The sequence below is a fragment of the Acomys russatus genome, chromosome 16, assembly GCF_903995435.1.
Source record: "Acomys russatus chromosome 16, mAcoRus1.1, whole genome shotgun sequence".
Taxonomy (NCBI): Eukaryota; Metazoa; Chordata; class Mammalia; order Rodentia; family Muridae; genus Acomys; species Acomys russatus.
In genome coordinates, this window is record NC_067152.1 from 34,745,391 (window position 1) to 34,770,029 (window position 24,639).

At 40.9% G+C, this 24,639-nt stretch overlaps 1 protein-coding gene across 1 annotated transcript in view; it reads left to right on the top strand.

The window, feature by feature from the left end:
• Window positions 1–24,639, top strand: part of Cep112 (centrosomal protein 112) — a 444,738-nt gene that overhangs the window by 268,737 nt on the left and 151,362 nt on the right. The window contains exons 21-22 of the mRNA XM_051158947.1: window positions 18,095–18,157; window positions 24,257–24,406. Of these exons, the coding sequence (XP_051014904.1) occupies window positions 18,095–18,157; window positions 24,257–24,406 (213 nt within the window). The remainder of the gene's footprint in view (window positions 1–18,094; window positions 18,158–24,256; window positions 24,407–24,639) is intronic.

A 24,639-nucleotide genomic window follows, 5' to 3' on the forward strand; every position in this document is an offset into this window, starting at 1 on the left:
TTTTTTTTTTTTTTCATTAGCTTTTTATTAACAGATGATAAGCGATTTCTTCTACATAAAACCATTTGGACTTGGGTGTAGTTATTTTGTGTACATCTGTTCTTTCATATGTATGTATGTAACAAATACAGGGCTCTTTGGGGCTTTATTATTTTACTTAAGTCATGTTTGATTATTTGTAATTTGTGTTATTTAAAAGAATATATTAGTTTGTCTAAATTATGAAAAATTTATAATGTGCTTATAATATGTTCTTACTACCCAATAATATCTATAGAATCTGATAATGCTGTCTTTTCTCCGGTATGATATTGGTAATTTTTATCTTTTTTCTGATCCATGTATCAATGAATTTATCAATTGTGTTCTTAATTCACACACTTTTTTAATCTTGTTTTTCTGTTTTGTTTCATTAACTTCTGCCCTTCTGTTTTATTGGTTTTGCTGGCTTCCTATCTAATTTCCTATTTTTTATTCAAGCTTCTTCAGGGAAGGTGTATGTCTCCTGCCTTAGATCCTCCTTCCTTACTAATAAATGAATTCAGAATAAATTTTTTTCTAAGTACTAACTTAGCCAAAGTCCCCAAGTATACCCTTCCATCCTCACTATTTCAAAGCATTTTCCAATTTCCTTTTCAAATTCTTTGATTGTAGATCACTCACCTGTACATTTTTACTCTTCAAATACTTGGAAGTATCAGATTCATTTCTGTGACTATATGCTTTATTGCTTTGTATCGGAGAATGTGCTCCATATGAAATCAGTCACCTTTAGACTTACTGCAGTTGGTCTTGACTGTCATCCAGCTGGTTGCTAGTAACTTTCAGATCATCTATGTCTCTTCACTAGTACTCCATCTAGTTTTACCAATTACTAAGAAATAAATACTAAATTTTCTCTGGTTACAACTTATCATTTTGCCTAATCTCCCTCTTGTTTCTGCCAGTCTTTGCTTCATGTACTCTGAAGCTCTTGGATGTAGGCATGTGTTTATTTAGGATCCCTATATCACTGAATGAATTAAAATCTTTAATTCCGTATCGTTATTGGTTTTCTAGTTGTCGCCTAGGCTCTTCAGTATGCATGTTAGCCACAGCCAGCATTTACCTACTTTTAGGCCAACTATATGAGGTAGGTGCTCCTTAGTAACTGCATGCTTCCCCATCTCCATTCTTTCTCCTGTTTCTATGAATATTGTAAACCTTGCAATGTGCTGTTTTCATTATTGCAGCTAATGTCCAGCCTGTGTTTGAGAGGATTTTAAAACAAGAGTATTTTGTGTTCACACATGTACTTCCTATGGCCAGTAAAATTTGTTCCTTTTGGTTCGTGCAGGATTCTGTTTGATGCCTTTGTTCTAAAATTGAATGATTTTTTTTTCAGCCTTTATGTGTATGGAGGGGTGCATATTAGTGTGCAGATGTATGAACCCATGTGCACACATGTCTTTTTCTAGCATGTTCTGCCTTATTATTACTGAGAAAGAGTGTCTCACCAATCTCACCATTTTGGATAGGCTGCCTAGCCAATAAGCTTTGGAGATCCACCTGTCTCCAAACACCATGCCTAGTTTGTTTGTTTGTTTGTTTGTTTGTTTGTTTGTTTTTACGTGGGTGCTGGGGATTCAAACTCAAGTCCTCAAGTTTGCAGAATGTGTGTTTTTACCCATGGCACCACCTCTCCAGCCCTTTAGCCTTTTGCATAGCATAGCCCACTAATGAGGCGTTCTAGATGGTTTTGAGAATCTACTCTCCATTTCAGCTTGAAAGGTTATTTCCATTGTGTGTGCCATTTTAGATGAATGAGTCCTCTCAGCTTTTGTTGCTCTCTGACTTGTATGGCATAAATGAGAATTCGTTCATTATTATCTTTTTAAAGTATCTGTTTTCTCCAGTGGCTTTTAAGGTAATGGCTTTATTTCTTGTTTTTTTACAATGTTACTGTGCTATGCCTTGATGTGGTTTTCTATGTTTATTTTGTATTTTGTTCCATGATCTTCTGGCTTGTGGTTTGGGGGTTTCTTTTTCAGTTTGGAAATTTTCTACCCATAATATCTTCAAATTTTTCTTAACATTTTTCTCCATCTTTACTATAATAACTACAAAGATGGGATACTGTCTCAGAGATTAAGACTATTCATTAAACTTATGTTTTTGTCTCTCTGGAAATAATGTAGATATTATAAATGCTATTTCTTGGTCAGTTTTCAGTTTTCTCTTAGGCATAGAAAGTGAGTGAAGGTACCACTCAAACCTAGCAGTTCAGACCTAGCCAACCTTAAAAGTCAGCAACATTCATTTATTTCCATGTTAGAAGTGAGCCTATAGGGAAAGTTCCTGGTCTAGAATTTAGAGGGCAGACATGGGCAATTACAACTTAGGAGAACAAATTCTACTTGGAGAACGCTCTGCAGGAGCCAGTGTTGGCAGGAAAGCTTGAGCTGGGATTAGTAGATGGTAGGGGCTTGGTCTGTAGAAGTCTGAGAAGTAAACGTCTAGTGATTTCCCTCAGAAGCTTCCTCAGGTTCTCATAGTGAACATGAGAGGGGGAAAATCCATCCATGGTCCTTACCGAGCAGGAGGAAAGTGAGTCTTCTGATACCACAAGGCATTCTGTTACCCTTAACCCCGCTTGCCTTCTGAAGGGCTGTTTCACCAGAGCTAACCTACTGGAGATCTTTTAGCGCCTAAGGAACCTAGAAAAAGGGAAGTGATCAACATTAGCCAATTCAGACCTGTGTAGGGAAAGGGAAGTATAGAGCCCCAGCTCCCTCCAGCCATCCTGTCTGGCCTAAGAGGGAAGGGCTGAGACAGCAGTGGGGCTCCAAGCTCAGTGGCCCAGGCTCACTAAAAGACAGGCCTGACCACCATGCAACAGTACATTCTCCAGTCTCTGTCCAGCTCCTTGCCTTGGCCTCTCAAAACTGAAGCGGTAATTCCATGAAAGGAAAATACATGAGAGCTTTGATTGGCATGCAAGAGCAATCTAGATGGGAGCTTGGAAACTTGAATGGGAAAGTAGAAACAGGATACTGACCAGTTACAGCTCCAAGTCCTCACAGGCTTTCAGATGCTGACTGAGAGCACTCTCTGGCAAAACAGCTCTACAGGGAACAGGTCACTGATGAGCAGGTAGCTGGGTAGCAGGGTTGAGAGCTAGGGCAAGTTACCCTGCTTGCAGCTAAAGCATCAGGTCTGGATAAATGGCTGGGTACTCTCTGCCTGCTGCGTGACCTGAGGGCCTCTGCAGTCTTCTTCCTGCTCTTCCCTAGTCAGCTAGCTGCCCATCAAACCTGACTCTGATGTCTCCAGTCTTTCTCTGAAGAGAGTAGGAGTATCTTGGAACCAGGACCCAAGCAGAGCCAGCTGAAGACTGAACTACAACAGGGAACCAGACACACACAAAAAAACTAGAGTGCACATTTATATAGAGCTTGCTGAGAAGATACAAGTGAGGGTATAACAATCTGGATGTAATCTGAATAAATTATAATAAATTAAAATTTTGTTAAAAAAGAAAGAAGGAAAACTAAGCAGTACCTAACAACTTTGGGATACCACACAATGCCTAAAACTTGCATAATATGACTACAAAAAAGCAGGGAGAAAAGGAGAGGTAGTAGAAGAAATAATGATTCTGAATTTTATAAAATTAGCATTGGAATCAAAGCCACAATTTAGGGAGCTCCTAGGATATTGCTTGGGATTAATGTAAACATTAACTATAGTAGACACATTACAAATACAAGAAATCAAAAATAAGTTTAGGGATATGAGAGAGATCTGGATGGAAGATGGAGGGTTGTTTGGCTGATCTGGCTGCCTATGAAAGGACCCCCTGCTTCTCTCATTGGTCCATTTGCATCCCTCCTGAAGGGTTTGGTCAAAGAGAGTGACTTCCTGATAGAAGAGGACCACCCTTTGGTCAATTGTATATGTGCTGCTGCATTCCCCTGCTAGAACATCCTAAGAAGTTCTCAATGAAAGTGTTTTAAAGACATCGGGGTGGGAGGCGGGGAACGAGTAGCACCATACCTATAAAGATCAGAAATATTAATTGCATCCACTTTCTCAGAAACCATTGAAGCATGAAGAAACTAGGGTGAACTATTTAGAGTACAAAGTATTAAGAGAAAAATCCTCCAGAAATTTTTTTCTTAGTCAGAAATTAATGAAGCCTGCTGCTTGTTACATTTTGAGGCTTTCCTGTCAAAGATGCTAAGCCACGTTCTCTACTCAGGAGACAGAGGCAGGCGGATCGCGTGAATTCGAGGCCAGCCTGGCCTACAAAAGTTAGTCCAGGACAGCCAAGGCTACACAGAGAAACCCTGCCTCAGAAACAAAAAAATAAAAACAACAACAACAACAACAACAAAAGAAGCAAAGCCTTGTGGGTCATAAGCTTGGATCGTGTAGTAGTGAAAGAATACATGAAATAACTCTTAGCAGATTTGTTTTATTTTGTTTTTGCTTTGAGACAGAGTTTCACTGTGTAGCCCACCCAGGCTGGCCTTGGACTCATGCAGCCTTCTTACCTCATCCTTCAAGTGTTGGAATTACAAGCCTATGCTACTATGCTCATCTCTTAACAGATGTTCTTAACAGATCCAAAGTAGTAATTAGCTGCAGGTACTCAGTTATGCACTTATGCAACCCTATTTGCATGTAAAATAAATGACAGTTAATTATAAAAGGGACAGGCAGAAAAAATTGAATTATTTTGTTACTGTACAGCACTCACTACCTGTGAAGTGGCATTGGAAAGAAAACATTGTGAGCTCTAGGGCAACCACTAAAAATTATAATATAATTGATATGCTAAAAAAGAAAAAACATAGAATCATAAGATACTCAGTAAAAACTACAAAAGACAGAAAAGGAATGAAAGAAAAGAATATAAAAAATAATCAAATACAAGAGATGACAAATATGTTCAATTATATCATAATCACTTATGTTATTAGAATGTTAATGGCCTAAATATACCAATAAAAAGAAGAAATGGTCTATGTGAGCCAAAAATAAAATCCAATTATATGCATACTTTGAATATAATTCACATACAGACTGAAAGTAAACCAATAAAGGAAGGCATGCCATCCTTACTTAATCAGAAGATCCATTAAGTTTTGAGTAGACCAGTCATAGACAGTTATCAGAGATGGAGGCATTATCTAACTTTTAAAAAGTACACAAGAACACAGAATAATCCTTAATGTGTATGCACCTAAAGTAGCTCATTAAAATATGTGAAAAAGTGATAGAACTCTGAGGAAGAATAGATGACTCCATATTATATTTGGAGACTTCAACGCCAGCTCTAAGTAACAAAAATATCCAGCAGACAGGAAAATCAGGTTATAATTGAACTTTATGAAACCATCAATCAACTGGCTATAATGAACATCTCTGAACCACTTCTGTAGCATACTCTAAACCATAGCTTCTGAAACTGTGAGTTGTGATTCTATATGGGGTCATATGACTAAATGAGAGGGTCAAGGAAAAAAAATGGCAACAGTAAAAGGCTTCTAAAGACACCAAAAAGATTATTAGTTCAAAATAAAGCACATAATGAACCAATGTTTTTCTGGCAGCATTTGCTTGTTGCTGTGTTACATGTGTTTACATGTGTTTGCATCTGGTGCTATGTTACATGTGTTTCCATGCGTTTCTGTATTTCATGTGTTTGAATGTGCTTACATTTGTTGTGTAGAACAACTTCGCTCATCCTTGGTGCTGACTATTGAACACATGCACTTTGTATGGTTTGTACTACGGAACACCAGTGAGGTCGGCCAGCACCTCAGCTCCGCCTCAAGATTATTGTACATTGTGAAGGTGCATTGTGATTTTACTGCACAGGCAAAGTCTTCTGCTCTTATATAAGCATAATGGCTTAATTGTGGAGAATGAAGACAGTGTTTTCCCATTGTCATTCCTCATCATGTGTCAAATTCATGCATCTTTGAATTGGATTGTTTTAACGCGTTTGGTTTTTAAAATTACTATTTGAAAACCAAGTATAGTGGTGCATGCCTGTAATCCTAGTACTCAGGAGGTGGAGGCAGGAGCTCAAGATCATCTTTGGATACATAGGGAAATCAAGGCCAACCTTGGCTACCTTAAATCCTGTGTACAAAATGCGTGTCCCCATGTGCGCACGCGCGCACAGACACACACACACACACTCACTCTTTGAGCAATTATTTAGTTTTGCAAGGCTCAGTAGTAGAATGTTTACTTAACATGTAGAAGAGGCTCTATTTTCTCCACTGCTGCAGGAAAAAAGGGAAAAAATCTCTTGTATAAGATGAAATAGACGTCTCTGTAGCACTCTGGCTTTTTTTTGATAAATTTTGATATTATAATTACATCATTTCCCCCTTCCTTTTCCTTTCTTCACACTCTCCCATGCACCACTCCTTTGTTCTCTTTCAAATTCATGGCCTTTTGTTCTTTAATTTTTGATATGTGTATATGTGTATTATTTGTGTGTATCTAAAAATAAAAATATAGCCTTTCCATTTGTACAATTTTATTTGTATGTACGTTTTCATGTTGATCATTTTGTGTTGGATAACCACTCAGTGCGCTTTACCCTCAGGAGGACTATGTCTCCGGCTCTCAGCATTTCTTAGTTGCCTGCAGTTCCTTGGGGTTGAGGCCTCATGGACTTTCCTCAATCCACAGTAGCGTGTCAATTGTTGTCTTCTTATTCAACGTTTAGACAGCCATGTTGGTGAGGATTCATTAACATTGCTTCTCTAACATTTCTGGGAGACACCATCTCACAGAAACCGTCTGCTCCTCTGGCTCCTACAATTGTCTTACAGGCATATAGGATTGGACTGGGCTCTACAGCTCTTCATTTCGACCACTGTGTATTTCCGTCTTTTGCAGAGAGAAGTTTTCTTGAGCGGTGAGAGCTACACTTATCTGTGGGTATAAGGATAAATATTTAGAACGTAGTTAGGAATTCTGTTGGTTCAGTAAAGTGGCGCTTGTAGGTTCCGACCCAAGGCTTCACTTGCCCCAGGCAGCTGGCTAAGTCTCCAGCACCAAGCATGGCTTCCCCCCTGTTGAGAGGAGCCCTATAGCTTCTAAAAAGACTCAGCAAGTAATGACCTTCCTCTCCCAAACAGAAAGCATTAGGCTGACATGACTTAATCATAAATTCTACCAGCACATGAGGAAGAAGTTATATAGCCATTTTGTAAAGAAAAATGATTTCCTGATGCATCCTGCTAGGTCAACATGACCCTGATAACAAAACTGGACCAAGACTTTGCAACAAAATAATAGGGCATTATCTCTCAGAAGCAGAATTCCTAAATTAAAAAAAAAAAAAAAGTAACAAGTCAAATCCAAAAATGGGCACAAACAAACACCATGACCAAATGGGATTTATTCTAATTTGTGCATAGCTAAGTCAATACTTTAAAATTGATTAATACAATCCAAACTAAATGAAAAGTATAAATCATATTGAGAGATGAAGTAAGTCCACATCTATTCCTGGAAAAAAAAAAATCCCACAAACGTGTGTGTGATGGTTCATCCCAGTTATTAACTGGAGGGATCAGGAGCCAAGAGGCATGACTCTGGGTTTCAGGAAAGATGGTTAACCAAGGAAAGAAGCCCCTCCTCCAAGCTGGGCAGCCACTTCATGTTGGTTGCCCCATAGGAAGAGGTGCTAGAAAGATGAGCATTGCTTGTCTGCCTGCTGCCATTTGTCCCTTACTGGTGAGCACATCTATCCTGGTGTGTGCCATCCCCCACTCACATCAGAATTTGCTTCTCTGTCCTTCAAGTGTGAACTAAAGATTAGTAATTCCTGGGCACTGAGCATCTGCAGAGTACACATGGCCACGGTGGACTACCTAGGACTGTCGGTTATAAGCTTTATTCTAGTAAATGTGCTTTGATAAAACATCTGATTGTTTCTTTACCTCCCAAATTTTCTGTTTGATAGTTTCAGTGTTTCCATCCTCTGTACTTTGTACTTTCTTCTCCAATTTCCTGTTTTCTTTTCTTTGAGAACTACCTTCTCAAAATATCAAATAGAATCCCTTAATTCAAACATTTGCTTTTATGAATATTCTTTGTGGTCATTAATCTTTTTCAAAAGCAAAATTCCAGGGTCCTTAATATGATTCAGTGAGCGAAGGTGCTTGCTGCCCAGCCTGTGGTCCTGAGTTCTATTCCCATGGTAGGAGAGAACTAGTCCCCAAAGTTACCTTCTGACCTTCATGTGCCCACCATGGCTTACATAACCAACAGAGACCACACGCAGATGTAAATGCACATATGTACAAAATAAATAAAGTTGTAAATTTTAAAGATGTAGGTAGGGTTCTGAATCCTTCCTCAGGTGGTTTCACGTATCTGGGTGGTTGTGGTTTCCATTCTAGGATAGGACATACTGATCTCACATTCTTTGTGTTTATTGGTTGTGTTGTGTATCTGCTAGACTGGATATGTCTTCCAATTTTCAATTGTCCCTTTATCCACTATTGTATGGTTGTTTGTCTCATTTTCTGTGGGTCCTCTTAAGGGGATCTTTGCTTAACATTGCATTTCCTGAAGCTGTTTTCAGGGAGGTACAGTGCTGCTCCACTTAGTTGTTGACAGGACTGGGTTTGCCTAGCTCCAAGAAACCCTATAATCCTGTTATGTCTCAGAGGCAGCAGCATTGAGGTACTGGATAGCACTGTGCTACCCAGACTTGTTTTTAAGAGTAGATGGTATCAATGTTTAAGTAGTGGGATGAAGTGGTAACGCAGAGAGGAGAAAGAAAGGGATATAGTATGCGCTGGGTGGAATAGGGATTAGAGGTGTGGATTAGGGGTAACAGGGGGACTATTTTAGATATGCAAATGTAGATTTTTTTATGTATAATAGTGGGAGACAGTCATGAAGGTGAGATAGAGGTTAAAATGCGGAGATTAACATTGTACAAAGTTATATAAAAACAAGTCAATTAAAAAGTAATTAAACTACTAAAATGTTAGAAAAGCATGTCACAAGACATAAGAATGGAAACATATATATGTATATATACATATAAATAATGGAAAAATATATACGCAAACCAACCAACAATATCCCAAAAAAGTGATAAATCTCTTCCCTTCCAGCCCACATTCTGTTTGTTTTTTATTTTCAGTATAAAAGAGCTTCCCAGAGCCATAGCTAGGTGATGTTTAGGCATAGAGAAGATTGCTGCTGCCTTTTGTAGGGTAGGAGAGCACTTGACATGGTTCCTGGGGAGCCATTTTGGGCAGGACTGCAATGTGATTACATGGGTGGTAGACTCCCATTTGTGTAATGTATAATACCCATCAGCTCTCTTCCTGTGGAGAACCCTAAGCTTTACAGTAGGAATGGAGTGAAATGTCAACATTAGGAAGAGTGTCTACCGAGGTCCTGTGGGTAACAGTTCACTTATGACCTGAACTCTCCTTCTATGACAGGAACATGATTAAGTTGTCTCCTTGAGATTCTGTTTCAACATCATGCTGGTGGTTATTTTAGACGATGCAATCAGACAGGAAAAAGATAAAGTTGTGCACATGAGGAAGGAAGAGATAGCACTTTTGGTTTAAAGATGATATGATGGTCTTTGTAGAGAATCCAAAAGAGCTAGCAAAGTCCTGGGACTTGGGATGCAAGATTTATCTATGAAAGTCAGCTGCTTTACTGGATATGGCGATTAGGAAATGGAATTTTAAATTTACAACATAACAGCATTTGCAGAGCTAGTCTCCACCAGTAAATACATATAAATATAAGAAAATATGTAGCAGGTTTATATTGGGGAAACCAGAACCAAATCAGCCAAAGGAGTAGAGAGAGCTTACCTCATTTGTTTCTCTTCTCTGTATTTATTGATGTCCAGTATCCTAAACCTGGTTCTCCAAAATCCTGTCAAGTTATCTTACTTTATTGTGGCAAATAAATTATAGTCATCCTGGTTACCCCATCTTGGTCAGAATAGAAACGTGGATCTTATCTATGCTTCACAACTGTGCGTCTATGGGTTTTTTGGTTTTGGTTTGGTTTTGTTTTGAGACATGATCTTTCTACACAGCTCTGGGTGTGTATGGAATTCACTCTGTAGACCAGGATGGCTTCACACTCAAAGATCCACCTGCCTCTGCTTCCCACGTGCTGAGATTAATGGCATGAGTCGCCATGCCTGGCCAAATGGGCACTTTTATTTGGAAGTAAAATGCAGTGGTTTTTGAAGCTTAACTGGTCTGCATATAATTTACATTAAATATTTGTTATGATTCTCTCAACATTTTGGTGTGGAATGGTGCAGTCTTACCTGTCTTCATGGTGCTTTAAGAGATTGCAAATGGAAGATTGAGGAAGCAGCCCAACTAGTTAAGTCGCCTGCCAAAATCCACATTATGCAGATGCAGTCGTATGTCTTGTCATCCCAGCGCTCCTATGATGGCATGAGATGTAGAGACGGCTGACAGGGAGCTTACAGGACAGCTTGCTTGGTGGAGACAGTGCTGAGCAGCATGAGACCCTGTCCCAAACACGATGGAAGGTGAGCACCACTTGAAGATAACCGTGCAAAAAACTGGTAGCTCATAAAGGTCATAAAGGCAGCTTTATGAGATGTCTTTGTGGAGAGGGGTATGCGTTTGGTTTGCATTTTTTGTTTTTTGAAGAAAGTCAGGACAGGAATTAAAACAGGACACAAATCCAGAGGCAGGAGCCAATGCAAAGATTCTCTTAGGAATTGCATAAGGAAAGGGGCTCCTGACTAGAAGTGGCATAGGGAAGCAGCCTTACAAAGGCAGAGAACTAGGCACAAAGAGAAGTGATTGAAACGTCAGAATGAGCTAATGGCAAGACGAAGTTCTAGCATATAAATGCAGGTTTATTGGAAGCAGCTCTCAGCTGCCATGCATGGTGGGTAGAAGAGCAGTAATGCAGACAGAAGGAAGAGAGCAAGCGAAGAGAGAGTGCAGAGTCAAAATGTCTGGATTATATAGTGAAGGGGGAAGGGAAGTTCAGGGTAGGAGGCAGAGTATGACAGCCGTGCCCTGCAGCACGTAGGGACCAAGGGATGTCTGAAACCAAACAGGAAGCACATGGCCAGTCACTAATGTGAGCAATGAGAAGGGGCCAGTTATGGACACAGCTACAGCAGCTCTACAGAAAGGCTGTCTTCAAAATCATGATGCTCCTCTTCTGGTGTGTCTTGTTTTGTTTTTCTATTCAGTCTATGCTGAGGGGTGGGTGGGGCAGGGACTATGGGAATAATGGTTTTATGTAGAAAGATGTGCCTATAAAAATAAGGAGGATGGGGGCATTGTTTTGTTTTGTTTTGTTGGCTCTTTGGAGGGCAGGGGAGAGGATCTTGCTATGTAAACTAGGCTGGTCTCAAATTTGGAATTCTCATGGCTCAGCTCCCTGCAAACTGAGATTACAGGTGTGCTCTGCCATGCCTAATTTTTAAGGCTTGGTTTGAGATACTTAAATCTTACTTAATTTTATATATGGAAATGAAATTTACAGTTAATACTATCCTGAGAATAAAAATATTCAAGAAATGTTTTAAGGCCAGTTTGCATGGTAAATTAGCTTCTAATTTTCAGCTATACTTACCAAAAGCATTTTAGACTTTTATTTCAAGGGAGCTCAAAGTGTAGGCAGCTGTGACTGAGATTCAGATAAATAGAAAAACCCTCGAAGGGCAATAAATTAATTTTGTCTTTTCATATACTCTGTCTTCAGCGTATTGATTCTTCTCCTTTAAGCTATCGGCAAGTTCTAGAGGTGTTTGTGTCGTATAACTCAGTCCTGCCTTAGCTTCAACACGGGTAATTTTAGATGTCTCCTAAAATCCTGAGACTTGCTCTCTGTTCCCTTTCTTCTCTAGATAACCAGTTCATACCTTTTCTCGCACCTCACATCTCCCAGTGGTCTCTTCTACTGTTCTCTTATCCAGCTAAAGCATCTTTCCTCCTATTTCATGGAGAAAACTGAAGCTACCAGAACCTCTCTCCACTGTTGGGAGATTACTTGCCCCAACACTCTTAGCAAAGGCATCTCCTCCCAGGGTCTGAGTTAGTCTGCGGTGGTGTCATCACAAACCCACAAGTTGTGTCCATAATTCCCTCAGAGCCCTGGAGTTTAAAAGTCTAAGACCAAGGTGGATCCAGGGCTTCTTTCTGATGAAATGACTCTGGCTTGTACAGCCTTCTGCTCGCTGCATCCTTACCTGCACTTTATCCTGGGGCGACAGGGAGGCGGGAGAGGGGAAAGAGAAAGGGTAGATGCGCTATCTGGTCCCTCCTTGCAATGACCTTTTTAAAGTCTCTCTCCAAATGCAATCACTTTGGAGAGTTGGAGCTTCAACCTATAAATACTTTGCTGGAGGACAGTTTGCTCTCTAACGCATCCCCTTTGTTCAGATATATCTGCAGAAAGCCGGCAACATTATATGTGCCGTTTCCTTCCCTAACGCTAGTGGTCATTCCGTCTCTCTCTAGACGTACGACTTCCCTCATCTTATAGAAAATAAATCAGCAATATGGAAGCCTTATGGGTTTGCCTTTAAAACCTTCTGCGAAATGTGACTTCTTGCCATTTTCTGGAAACCCCAGAATGGTCCTGGCCAGAGTTCACCATCCTGGTCAATATTTAATTAAAGCTTGCTTTAAATTTGTCTCAAAAAAAAAGAAAGAAAAGAAAAGAAAAGAAATCAGCACTCCTTACCCACTTCCTCCCTAATACCATTCCCCATGTCATTCCTTTTTAAAATAAAATCCTGAACCAAACTATATTTCGCTCCAGTGCCTACTTCCACTTTCTCTTGAACCCCTTGCATTACACCACATTCTTCTTTTTCCAAGTCAGCAATGACCACTGTGGTGCTAGTTCTAGGTGAACATTTCTCAGTCCTCCCTGGACATGACCTCCTGCAGCATTTGACAGCCAGACCTAGACCTTGACCAATTCCTCACTTGGTTTCATGGTCCCGTGTTCTCTTAGTTACTTATCTCCCTAGCTTTTCTCCCCTCTGCTTTTCTGTCATTGCCTGGCCTCTGCACATGTTGAGTCCCAGAGCCTCTTCTTTTTTTTTTTGTATCTACTCAGTGTCTTGCAAGCTCTTATAGCAACATGATTTCATACACTGGGTACATATTCAAAAGTTCTTGCTTTATCCTTTTAAGCTACACATCTCCCACAAACTTGAGGCTAAAAACCCAAATATTCCCCTCAGCCATGGATGTCTACAGTCCTCTGCTCCACCAACTGAGCTATCAAAGGGACAGCCATATTGTCTAACACACACCTCTGAGCTTACTGTTTCCAAAACTTTTCACTTGCTCTTCCTCCCAAAACGGCTTTTTCATATCCAGTAAGGATAATGTCATTTTCTAGTTACTTCGGACAAAAATTTTCAAGTTTTTTTTTTTAGTTTTGTGTGCATGAATGCATGTTGATGCACATGGTGAGCTTACACTCTGGTGTGCATGTGGAGGTCAGAGGACAACCTTGGGTATCAGTCCTCAACTTAATTGAGAGTCTCTTCTTGTTGGCCGTGGAATACAAGAAGCTAGTTGGCCTATGAGCTCCCAGGGACAGGCTTTACTTCCTATCTTGCTGTAGGAGTGCCCAAATTTTAGCTACCACTCCAGCTTTACATGGGGTCTGGGAAGCTGAAATCAGGTACTCACGCCTGTACATCCAGTGTCTTCCCTCACTGAGCCATTTCTCCAGCCCCTCAAGTCATTCTTGCCTCATCAGGCAATACATCCAATTGGTTCTTGTTTTAAGTCTTTCCCAAAGCCTGCCTGTGTCTCACCAGCCCCCTTGCCAAGCTGTATTATTTGATGCAGCAGCGTACGTGGCCTCTTTGTTTGATTCTTGCCCCCAACAAAATCTTGAGTGATCTTATTACTACTTAAAACATATTACATTTTTCTCTTACACAGAAAACACTTCCGCAACTTCCCATGTTAGTCATATTAAAAACCAAATTCCTTGCAATCACGTGCAGTGCCTTATAGACTCTGCTTCTTTTCTCCCTCAGAATTCAGCTCAGCCATTGCTCACTAGTCCCCTGCACTGGGCTTTTTTATTCTGTGCTCCCTCTGATTCAAAGCCCTTGTATGTGGAGTTGCCCATGGCTTCCTGGTCTCCTACAGGTGTTTATTTAGAGATCCTATTGAGGAGGTGTTCAAGAACTTGTGTTGTTGTTGTTTTTTTTTTTGTTTGTTTGTTTGTTTTTTTACATTACAGACCTCCCTCCGCCTTCCTCCATCTCCCCCTGTCTTTTCCTTACTTTATCTTTCTCAGTGACAATGGTACTATCTAAAACATCACTTTTTAAAATTACATTTTTCATGCTCAGGCAGAAGATCCATAGAGGTAAAGAGAGATCCTTGTGTGCTTTGTGCATGCCAGAGCCCTAGACTGGATGGGTGCATTTGATATTCTGCAGTAGAGGAGCTTGTCTGGTTTGTCAGGGCCAGCTTGCCACACAGGTCCTGTAGAGGATCTGCAGCTGAGACACAGCCTTTCCTGAGGTGACCAGCATCTCTGAAAAGGAAATTAGTCTTTAGGACACGGCTATTAATTTTTAGGTTCTCTAGTGGGTAAATATTTTCAAAGCACTTAGAACAGTGCCTGGCACATGGTAAGAGTTCTGCAAGTGCTTATTTTAAAAGCAACGAATACTTCATCAAGCATTTTGTGATAAGTAACATTAGCAGAATGTGAACCAAAACCAATAAACCTCAAGAGGTTCAAAGTGGCCCTAACTCTGTAATGGAGAGTTGCTGTATTAGTCACAGAGCTGGGATGGAGTCTGACAGCTTTCCAGACAAATAGCAGTAGTCACATGCCCTTGCTACACTTTAACAAAATCAGAGTATGCTCAGTGGGACGGCAGATGCAGAGATCTGTGGAATAAGCCATAAAGAGTTGTTTTGGAATTGAATCCAAGATACGCGCAGTTTTGAAAGGATTGCTTCAAAAGTAAGGGCTCAGGAGACTGCACAGCAAAGGGCTGGGTACTATGTATCTATCTTTGGTTAAACAAACACTTCTCAGCAAGCACTTCTTTAGGGATGGGACTAACCTTTTAGGGTCTCACAGTGACTATCACTTAGTGCTGTGAGAAGAGCCTGGCATGGGCTGCTCCCTCATTCCATATGATACTCAAAGAAAGAAACCACTTGCCTGACCTTAAGCACTGTAGACAAAAACTTACCTGTTTATCTCTACTTCCTGAGGAAGTTCTATCAAAGTGTTAAAAGATTAGCGATAGAGCTCAGTGATACAATATGCGTGAAGCCCTGAGGTTGTTTTGTGGGTTTGTTTGTTTTTGATTTAAAACTATTTTCATCATCTTTAATTTAAAGCTGTATGGTGCATATGATGTGTCATGTCAAGACTGCTCCTCCTTCCCTGCCCTGTGGTGCTTCCTCTGTTTCTCCGACCACTATCCCCTCCCATTCCACGTATTCTCTTAGTGCTGCCAGGATGTGTGGGGTTAGGGTGGTTACTAGAGCGTGGATGCACATTCAAGAGCCTCAGCCCCAAAGACCACGGATTCTTGCTTGCTTAGCAGTCAGTTGCCAACAGTTTCTCAGCTAGGGGTGGGACTTCCCGAGACTTCCCCCACTCCCCGCTAGGATGTCGTATGGCTTGATCTTGTGCAGGTCTTAGGCATGCTGGCAAGACGTTGTGAGTTCCTATGTTTGACTGCCAAGTTGTGTCCAGAAAACAGTTTTATCTGGTCATCCACCTCTTCTGGCTTTCACAATCTCTCTGCATCCTCCTCTTAAATGATCCCTAGACCTTGGAGAGGCCACAGGACATAGCTGTCCCATTTAGAATCCCTGTGGGCAGAACATTAGAATAGCTAGTTTTGGCTCTGTGTGTGTGTGTGTGTGTAGTGTGTAGTTGTTGTCATAACCAGAATGAACTCAGAACTTTGTAATACAACCCAGACGTCAGCATTTTTGTACAAAAAAAAAAAAAAAAAAAAAAAAAAAAAATCTTGCAAAAAGACAGGAAAGGAAACAACTTGACACATTATAATCAGCAATATTTTAGAATTTGAGAAAGGACTGGAACAGAACTGGTCTGGCATACCAAAAGTACAAATCATCTTAAGGAGAAAGAGGCTTGGAGAATGCCTTAGAAGCTGTCCAAGTTTGGGAAGACTTTGGGAATTGCAAGGGAAGGTGACAACTGGAAAATGGGTTCAAAGTTTGGGTAAGTCACATGACTCAGAGCTGATGGCTAATCACATGGCCGGTCACACCCCCCATTAACGCCCCATCCCTGGGCCTCTCTAAAGACATAGAATGAGAAAAGTAACTGAGTGCAATGACAGTTTGTGTACAGTGTCTGTCCTCAACACCCAGGTGTCCTTATCAGAACATGGCATCCATATCTCGGATGCAAATAGTGTACTAAAGAGAGTGCTGTGTGCATATGTTGTCGAGGAAGGAAGTCCAGGGAGAGCTGAGCTCAGGGGAGGGAGGGGGAGACCAGGCCTCTGTGTCATACCTTATGAGGACATCCATCCAATCAGAAACCTGTATGCATCCAAACTGCTTTCAGCAAGCTACAGAGGGCCTCAGAAAAAGGGCATTAAAGATCAACAGACATGAAGGAAATTTCTAAAGAGGAAGAAAGGGACCCAAATATTCACTAGAGAGAGACTCAGTTAGTGCTTGACAGATGGGTATTACAGATAGATCGTCAGCCATTAGATGGTTACCTCAGGAGGATTCAGCAGTGTCCTATGTGGACGTGCATGCTGTGCACTCTGACAAAGGAGAGAGCCCTCTGTTCTACTGGGCTGTGTGAGGGGTGTGTGTGTGTGTGTGTGTGTGTGTGTGTGTGTGTGTGTGTGTGTGTGTTCAGAGCAAATGCTAAGTCTCAACTTCATCATTTTCTAAGCTATATGGTGCTGGGTGAGGAACCAAAACTCTTTATGCCTCAGTTTCCTCACTTGTAAAATGGAAGTTCATAATGATGCTGTTTCATAGAGAAAAAAAAAAGAACCTCTGGAAATTCCAACTATACTGGCAGTTGTTTCTAATCTCATAGAATATCTTTTTGGTCTTTGGTTTTGTAGACCAGGCTGGCCTCAAACTCACAGCGACCCGCCTGCCTCTGCCTCGCGAGTGCTGGGATTAAAGGTGTGCACCACCATGCCCCGCCTCTCATAGAATATCTTAAAGTAAAAGTTGAAGAAACACTAAGAGAAATCAAGACAAAGATAGAAACAGTGAAAAAAGTTGACAAAATAGACAGGCAGGCAGATGGACAAGCAGACAAGAGTAATGGCTAAAACTGTGTCTGAGACATGGGGAGTCTGTGGGTTGACAGGGAGCCTTTCTGGGACTGAAGAGAGAGTCGAGATCCCAAGCCCTCCCAGAGGGCAGCCAGAGGCTCACATCCCAGGGCTAAGACATGGGCAACAGAAGGATAATCATGCTCTAAGCAATGTGGACTTATTCTGGGAAGGCTACCCTAGTTCCAGCATATAAAACTGTTTGATTTAGATATATTTGTCACTTCAAAAGATTGCTCTTGTGTGTTCAGCCAAGTAGGGGCTCAACTCTGCTTAGTGGTCTGAACTTTTCACATCTGCCTTTGTCTGAGAACACCTATTTTTCTTTTTAAACTAAGGTAAAAGAGCATTCAATTTACCACCTTCCTTCCCTTCCTCGTCCTCCGGTTCTTGTCCCATTTGTCTTCCTCTCCTTTCCTGTTTCTTCATTCTCCCCCTTCCTTTGCCTTTGAGCCGTCACACTTGCTATGTCTATTTCTGTCTTTCCTTCTCCCCTTTTCTTCTATCCACAGAAGTCTGATGTTTGTCTAGTAATTGGCAGGAGAGATCTCTCTTTTTTTTTTCCTTGCTTGCTTCTTCAGTGATGAATACTTGGCGTCAGATCAAAGACAAGCCCTGTGGTTTTCTGGCTGCCCAGAAGGGCGGTGCAGCTGGCAAGCATCCCAGCTGCCTGGTGATAGGCATGTGGAAGAGATACCAAGCTCACAGGTCACTGTGTGTGTGTGTTCGTGTACGTGTGTTTTGCAGGCCAACAGCAGGCTGAAGCATATCGAGAAGGAATACACTCAGAAGCTTGCCAAGTCTTCCCAGGTAAGGACGGGTCAAAGACACAAAACAAAACAGTAAACCCTAAGCAAAAAGCAGAAATAAGTCCAGCGCAGCAAAGCCTTTGTACTTCAATCCTTGTCAGTTTTTCATGGATTAGTATCATATTTTATGGGTAGACAAATAAAATAGGTTTTTAATATTTCAATCTTATTAAAATTAAGAACAATTGTGCATATTGAGCCAACACACCAAACACACACATACATCATATTCACAGAGAGAAAGAGAGAGAGGGAGAGGGAGAGAGGAGAGGAGAAGAGAGAGAGAAGGAGAGAGAGGAAAGAGGAGAGAGAGAGAGAGATGTTGTAAAACCAGCTAGCACACTTGAACAAGCCCAGGCCGAAACACATTTCACAACGGCAAGAGATACACGCCTACATTTGTGATGTAAGCAGGTTGATAACATCTGTACTTTTTTTTTTTCAATATTCTAACTCATTGCACCCATGAGCTACTTGACTAATGCAAAATGACAGACAAATCTAGGTTAAATCAGCCTCAACTGCTGGCTTCTTCTGGAGGGTGGAAAAGAATTGCTGCATCTGTGCTTGTTTGTTGTTAACTCTGGCAGTTTTACTGTCAGGAAGACAACAGTTGAACACCGTCTCTGCTTGAGGGGGTGGTGCTTGCCGAATTTTTGCTGCACGAGTTGGTCCATTTTCCAATAGCTTCAGTTAGGGAGTCCCAACCCTCTAGAGTTCTGTGAGCTCTTGTAGAAATGAACACTGCTTACCTTCACTTTGTAGATGGGTAACTAAGCCATTTCATTTTACAGTTTTCATGTCTAATGACTTTAAGTTGGCTTTAGTGTCATTGCCTTATACAATGGCACGTACACTTCAATTCATGTAACATTTTATGAATTGCCTCATAATAGGAGCAGCAGAACACATGGTAATATTCAACATTTCTGGGCATAAACCTAGTGACTTCCTTCAGTCTTCCTTACTGGCTCCATGTTTCCAGTTGAGAAAACTGAGAGTTAAGGGCTGGGGATGAAACTCAGCAGTAGAGGGCAGACAACTGAGATCAGAGAGATGAGATCATAGGAGTTAGCAAGTGACTAAGCCAGGACACAGCCTGGCTCTGACTTCAAAGTGGCAGTCTTGACCTTTGACACACCAGTCTGGCCTGATGCTTCACCTTCCTAATACAGCAAAACTTTGAATGTAGTTATCAGGAAATGTCAATTCTGTAATTATTCCTAAAATGAGCATGTTATATAATTCTCATGCCATTAAGAAAGCCAGAAGTTTCTGTTTAATTGAACAGTCATGTGTGTTTATATGAGAGATGATTATGGCTTGGTTGCCATTGTTCCAGCCCCTTCAGGAAGAAACGTCCTTGTTAATCTGCTGAAAACGATGCTTATAACCAGCTGAAAGAAACCTTAACACTCCCAAATTGATGTTTAAACAGAAACATGAAAAATTGAAGCTTGGCATGGTATTTATTTTTGCTTTATTTGAGATGGAAGATACAGACACTAAGAAGGAAGCTAACTAGTAAAAATGCTTGCCTAACAAGATTGTAAATAGGAGCTTAGGTTTGGCTACAGAATGAGTGCAGAAGCCCCATTAGTGACATTAAAGCAAACTAAATGTTAGCATAGAGGAAAGCCTAAGCCTGGAATCCACAGGGATGGACTGGAATACCAGCCAGTCATGCCACCTGTGGGACCTTGAGTGGGTTTACTGCCACCTCTGGCATTTAGTTTCCTCATTAGTCAAGGGGAGATCATTACTTATCTCTTAAGACAGTTTTAACTAGTAAGTAGAACCAACATCCAAAGCACACAGTGCCTTGTATGTAATGAAACATTTAATAGCCGTTAGCAACCTTAGGTGTGTGAACATTTCAATAGAAAAAGGAGAAGGGGGCCAAGGAAAGGTCTAGAAAAAAGAGGAAATTTTTTTCATCAGACACCATGCTTTGTGTGTTTAAGGACTGATGAAATTTCTCCATAAAATTTGGAAATGTACATGTGTGCTATTTTTCTTCAAGACATTAAAGAGAAGGACATGAGAAATAATCAGTAGCTATCTTGCCCTGTAATCATTTCATAAACTAAAGAGCAATGTGATGCCAGAAAAATGAGGACTAACAGGCTGTCAAATGAAAGGCACTGATAACAGTGCCCATCTGTGCCCATCTCTGATACAGTGAGTATTTATAGCCATGGGTTGGCATTTGAAAACATTAGTCTACACTGCCAATTACTGCTGAGAAACAAATTTTTAAATGAACATTAAAAAACAAAAAGTAAACAACAAAACAACAAAAACAGAAACATAGGCTGTTTCTGCTTTCAGATGCTAGTTTGGTGGAATCGCAACGCATATCTCATCAAGCTGGTGAAAGTGCCAGAAGCAAAGTTGCTTCAGCGTGTTTATCAGGATTTAAAAATCCTCCTCTCAAGAGCAGTGCTAATGTGAATACATTAGTGATGGATCCATTGGCACTCCAGCAGCAGCTTAAATTTGGAAAATATTTGAAATCTCTTCCTTCTGGAAAGGAAGTTACTTGATCTTTGAGATTTTATCCAGCTTTGGACCTAGTAGACCATGTGCACTTAACCCCAGGCACAGTCCCTGAGTGAGTCACGCAGCCTCCACCATAACAACCAGGGAGGCATTGTCTCTGTCATGCTGTTTCTCTCAGTCACATTTTGTTCTTTTTGTCTGAATATTAGCTAGGAACCTTGCCTTCTTAGTCTTAGCATATATCCTATGCTCAGTTCAGTTCCCTACTCTTCATTTTCCAAAATAAGGTAGTCCCAATTTGCTGAAGAAGACCGGCTGCCAGTTGAACCCACCCCGTGCCAATCAAGCCACGCCACTACCCTGGTTTGCTTCCCCCCTTCATGGTGGAGATAATGCCTCTGAAGTATGCCACAGGCCCCAACTATGTCCAGGGGCCATGCCAGAAAGTAGAGGGGAGCAAGGGGCTCTGCCTTCCTGTTTATTTTGAGGAGCCCCAGTGCCCTCCTGTCCTTTCTAGGTATGGTTTGTGTTGGCTATTGAACTTGGAGGAAGAGTTTTAGAAAATTTTCAATCTGTACCAAAATCTGGGAAAAAAAAAAAATAGAATGATTTAAAGGTGAAATTTAACCTCTATTTTAAATTCTGTAAAGACTTTAAATAAGATCTATATAAAGTCTCACTGTTTAACAAATATTAACAACCATTCTTGCTTTCATGGGTGAGGCTGCTTATAGCACCCTCCCAAAATAGCCCCTGTTGTTTGCCAGAGTGTTGATTGCTCAGATCTCCGTAAGATGTCCTGAGGCACTCCTTACTGTGAGTGAGCATTTAGTGACAAGGTGTCTCTGTGCAGCCCTGGCTGTCCTGAACCCACTTTGTAGACCAGGCTGGCTTCGAACTCACAGAGATCTGCCTGCCTCTGCCCCTGAGTGCTGGGATTATAGGCATGTGCCACCATGCCCAGCTGTGACATTTTATGTTCTTTAATTATTATTCTATTCAAACAAGACTCCCAATTATGATTGCTTATAATTCCTTTTTTCCCCAGAAACTTTTCACCATTATTTATGGAAAGGATAGAATATGTGAGTTCAGCTTTCCAGGTGATAAGTGAATAGACATAAATGTTGTGTTCCTCAGCTAAACATTGCTTGTTAACCTTGTATTCTGACTACTTCTTAATCTGGAATAATAAATTTTTTTCTTAAGTGACCCTTTTTTTAGGTGACATTGTCTCCTCCCTAGTAATCAGCCCACTTGTCTAGCTAAAGTGTTTCACCTCAAATGTTTGACATTTCCTTATGTCACCTTTATAAGTTGTAAAAACAGTTTTACAAATATAATTCCATTTCCCCTACAGAAGTCTTATTATCCTTCTCCCTAAAGAATGTGCCTTCCTTGGAGCATCACTTGCAGTTCCTTTCAAAACCCACACTCATTTCTTTTTTGTGCATTGTCCAGAATCTTTTTAAAATGAGGACTATCTTGGTCTTGAGCCCTTAAAATCATTTAAAATACCCCCAAAATATTTTTATCTTCAACTTTAGCTATGGTAATCTCAATTTTTTTTTTTTTTTTTTTTTTTTTTTTTTTTTTTGAGGCAAGGTCTCATGTAACCCAGTTAGCATCCAACTCACCATGTAGCTGAAACTGGCCTTGAACTCCTGATCCTCCTGCCTCAACTCTCACTGCTGATTTGCTCAATGCTAGTATTTTTAAAAAGAAAATAAGTACTTTCAAAGTAGATTACCTGACTATGATAGATACCCAGATGGGTGCATACGATAAACTTGCAGAGCACTAAATCACACCACAGCTAAACACCCACTTCTGTGAAGTTATGCCTCACTCAGTTTGAGACACTCACGTACTAACTTGTGTTCATTGTTTGCCTCCAGGTTCCCATAAAACACCAGTCTTCAATTTCATGGTAGGTTGAAGAAATCTGGCTTTCTTATCCCTAGCTCCTCTGGCCCTGTAACTTCCAGGAGCTGGTGCTTCCGTGCTTCAGTTCTGACATTTGCTCTCTAACCTTTACCACTTCAGGGAGGTACTATGAAAAGTCACTGAACAGATGTGACATTTGTAGCATGGAAGCAACATTTAATCAAAATTCTCAAAATAGATCAACACTGTTCTGTTTTTGGTAAGGGAATTCCTCCACCCACAGCAGAGGGGTCGTTTAATATTCTCACACTGCTCTTAGGAATGTTAGCATTTCAAAACTAATCTTAACATTTGATTAAATTTTTAAACTTTGTTACAGCAAGTTTGTACACTAAGTGTGAACATTCCATATTTATTATAACAATGCTGTTTGTGTCCATTGTGACAACTAATATTTCTACTTATGGACCGCTATACAGCTTCTGTCCTTTGTCTTTTGATGCTGTGCTCCTGTTTTGTGGGAAACTGAGATCAAGAAAGATAACCAAGCCCAGTGTTTCTTAGCAACTACAGTCCCTCTCACAGAGCAGTAGTGTGAGCACCAATGCCATTTCTTTTATTAGGAGAAACAGCCATTTCCTGCTTTCAAAAACAAACAAATGAACGACAAACCCTTGCTATTGAAATTGAAAGGAAGTAGCTACATCCAAAGCAAAGGAAGGGCATCACTCAGTGCGCCTATTGCGTCCCTGTCCTCATGAGATGTTCATTTGAGAGGCTGGTGGGAACCCGGAAGGGAACTAACTCCAAAGTGTGGAGGAAGCTCCGGAGTGTGTCTGTGAAAGGCACTCACTACATGAGCCAGAATCAGCTTTCTTGAGTGTGTGCAGTTCAAAGCAAAAATGAAAGTGGCTCATTGGAGGATGCAGCTACCTGTGTGCTTCGGTTCTTATGCATCTCCGTAGCTGGAAGTCGTCAACAATGTAAAAGAGTTGACCTCTCTTTTTGTCTGTTTTCTCATTTTGAAAAGAGAGTTAATAACCTATACTTATCCCACAGTAGCAAATAATATAAAAACTTCAAATCTCAACACACTACATAAACATTAGTTAAAACCCAAAACCCATGTAGAATTGGGTGACCATGAAGAATGAACTTACTTAGCTTGCTGGGAGCTTGGTGGTGGTAGGTAGAAGGTGGTGGTGGGTTGTCGTAGTAGTGATGGGGGGTGATGGGTAGGAGGTGGTGGTAGATGTTGGGGTGGGGGATGGGTGGTGGTGATGGTGGTGGGTGGTAAGTGGTGGTCATGGGGTGTGGGGGACTGGTAGGTGATGGGCGTACAAAGTCTTAAAAAAGTCAGAGCAGCCTTTCTCACTCTTAAGTTTATTTCTCAGTAGAATACAATCTGCCGCTTTTCATTTTTTTGGGATCACAGATGTTCTTTCTTCTGATGAGTAAATATCATGGAATGTTAGAGTGGAAACGCCTTCCAAATATATTTGGTTCAGCAGTTGTTCACCATCCACAGTTTTATTGTAGTCTTTTATTGTGTGGAATTCTGTGCATTATCCTGAGTGATATGTTAATTGAAAATGTTCAGTTTGTGGAATAGAGTTTTGCCAAATTCATTCTTTTGTTGAGCATAAATACATATAAAATAGATGCCTCTCGCTGGAGAATTTGAAGTTACAGCATGCTGTTTTCATTTTAGATCATAGCAGAACTTCAGACAACCATTTCCTCTCTGAAAGAGGAGAGCAGCCGGCAGCAGCTTGCTGCAGAAAGGCGGCTCCAGGATGCTATACAAAAGTTTGAAGATGAGAAGCAGCAGCTGATTAGAGATAATGACCAAGCAATCAAGGTAATCGAAGACTCCAGTAAGCAGTGCTTCCAGCTGCTTTATTGTAATTAAAAGGAGGCTGAGGCCAGCAGTGGGCAGATGAGCACAGGTATCGGGCTTGCTCACACAGCCAGCAGTCTTTCCATTCACTGGACTCCCTACCTTTGATGTATCCAGTGACTCAGGCTGACTTCCCTCCAAGAGATCGCAAGCCAGCATAAAAAGTCATTTTTGGCAACCCCCACCCATTCATA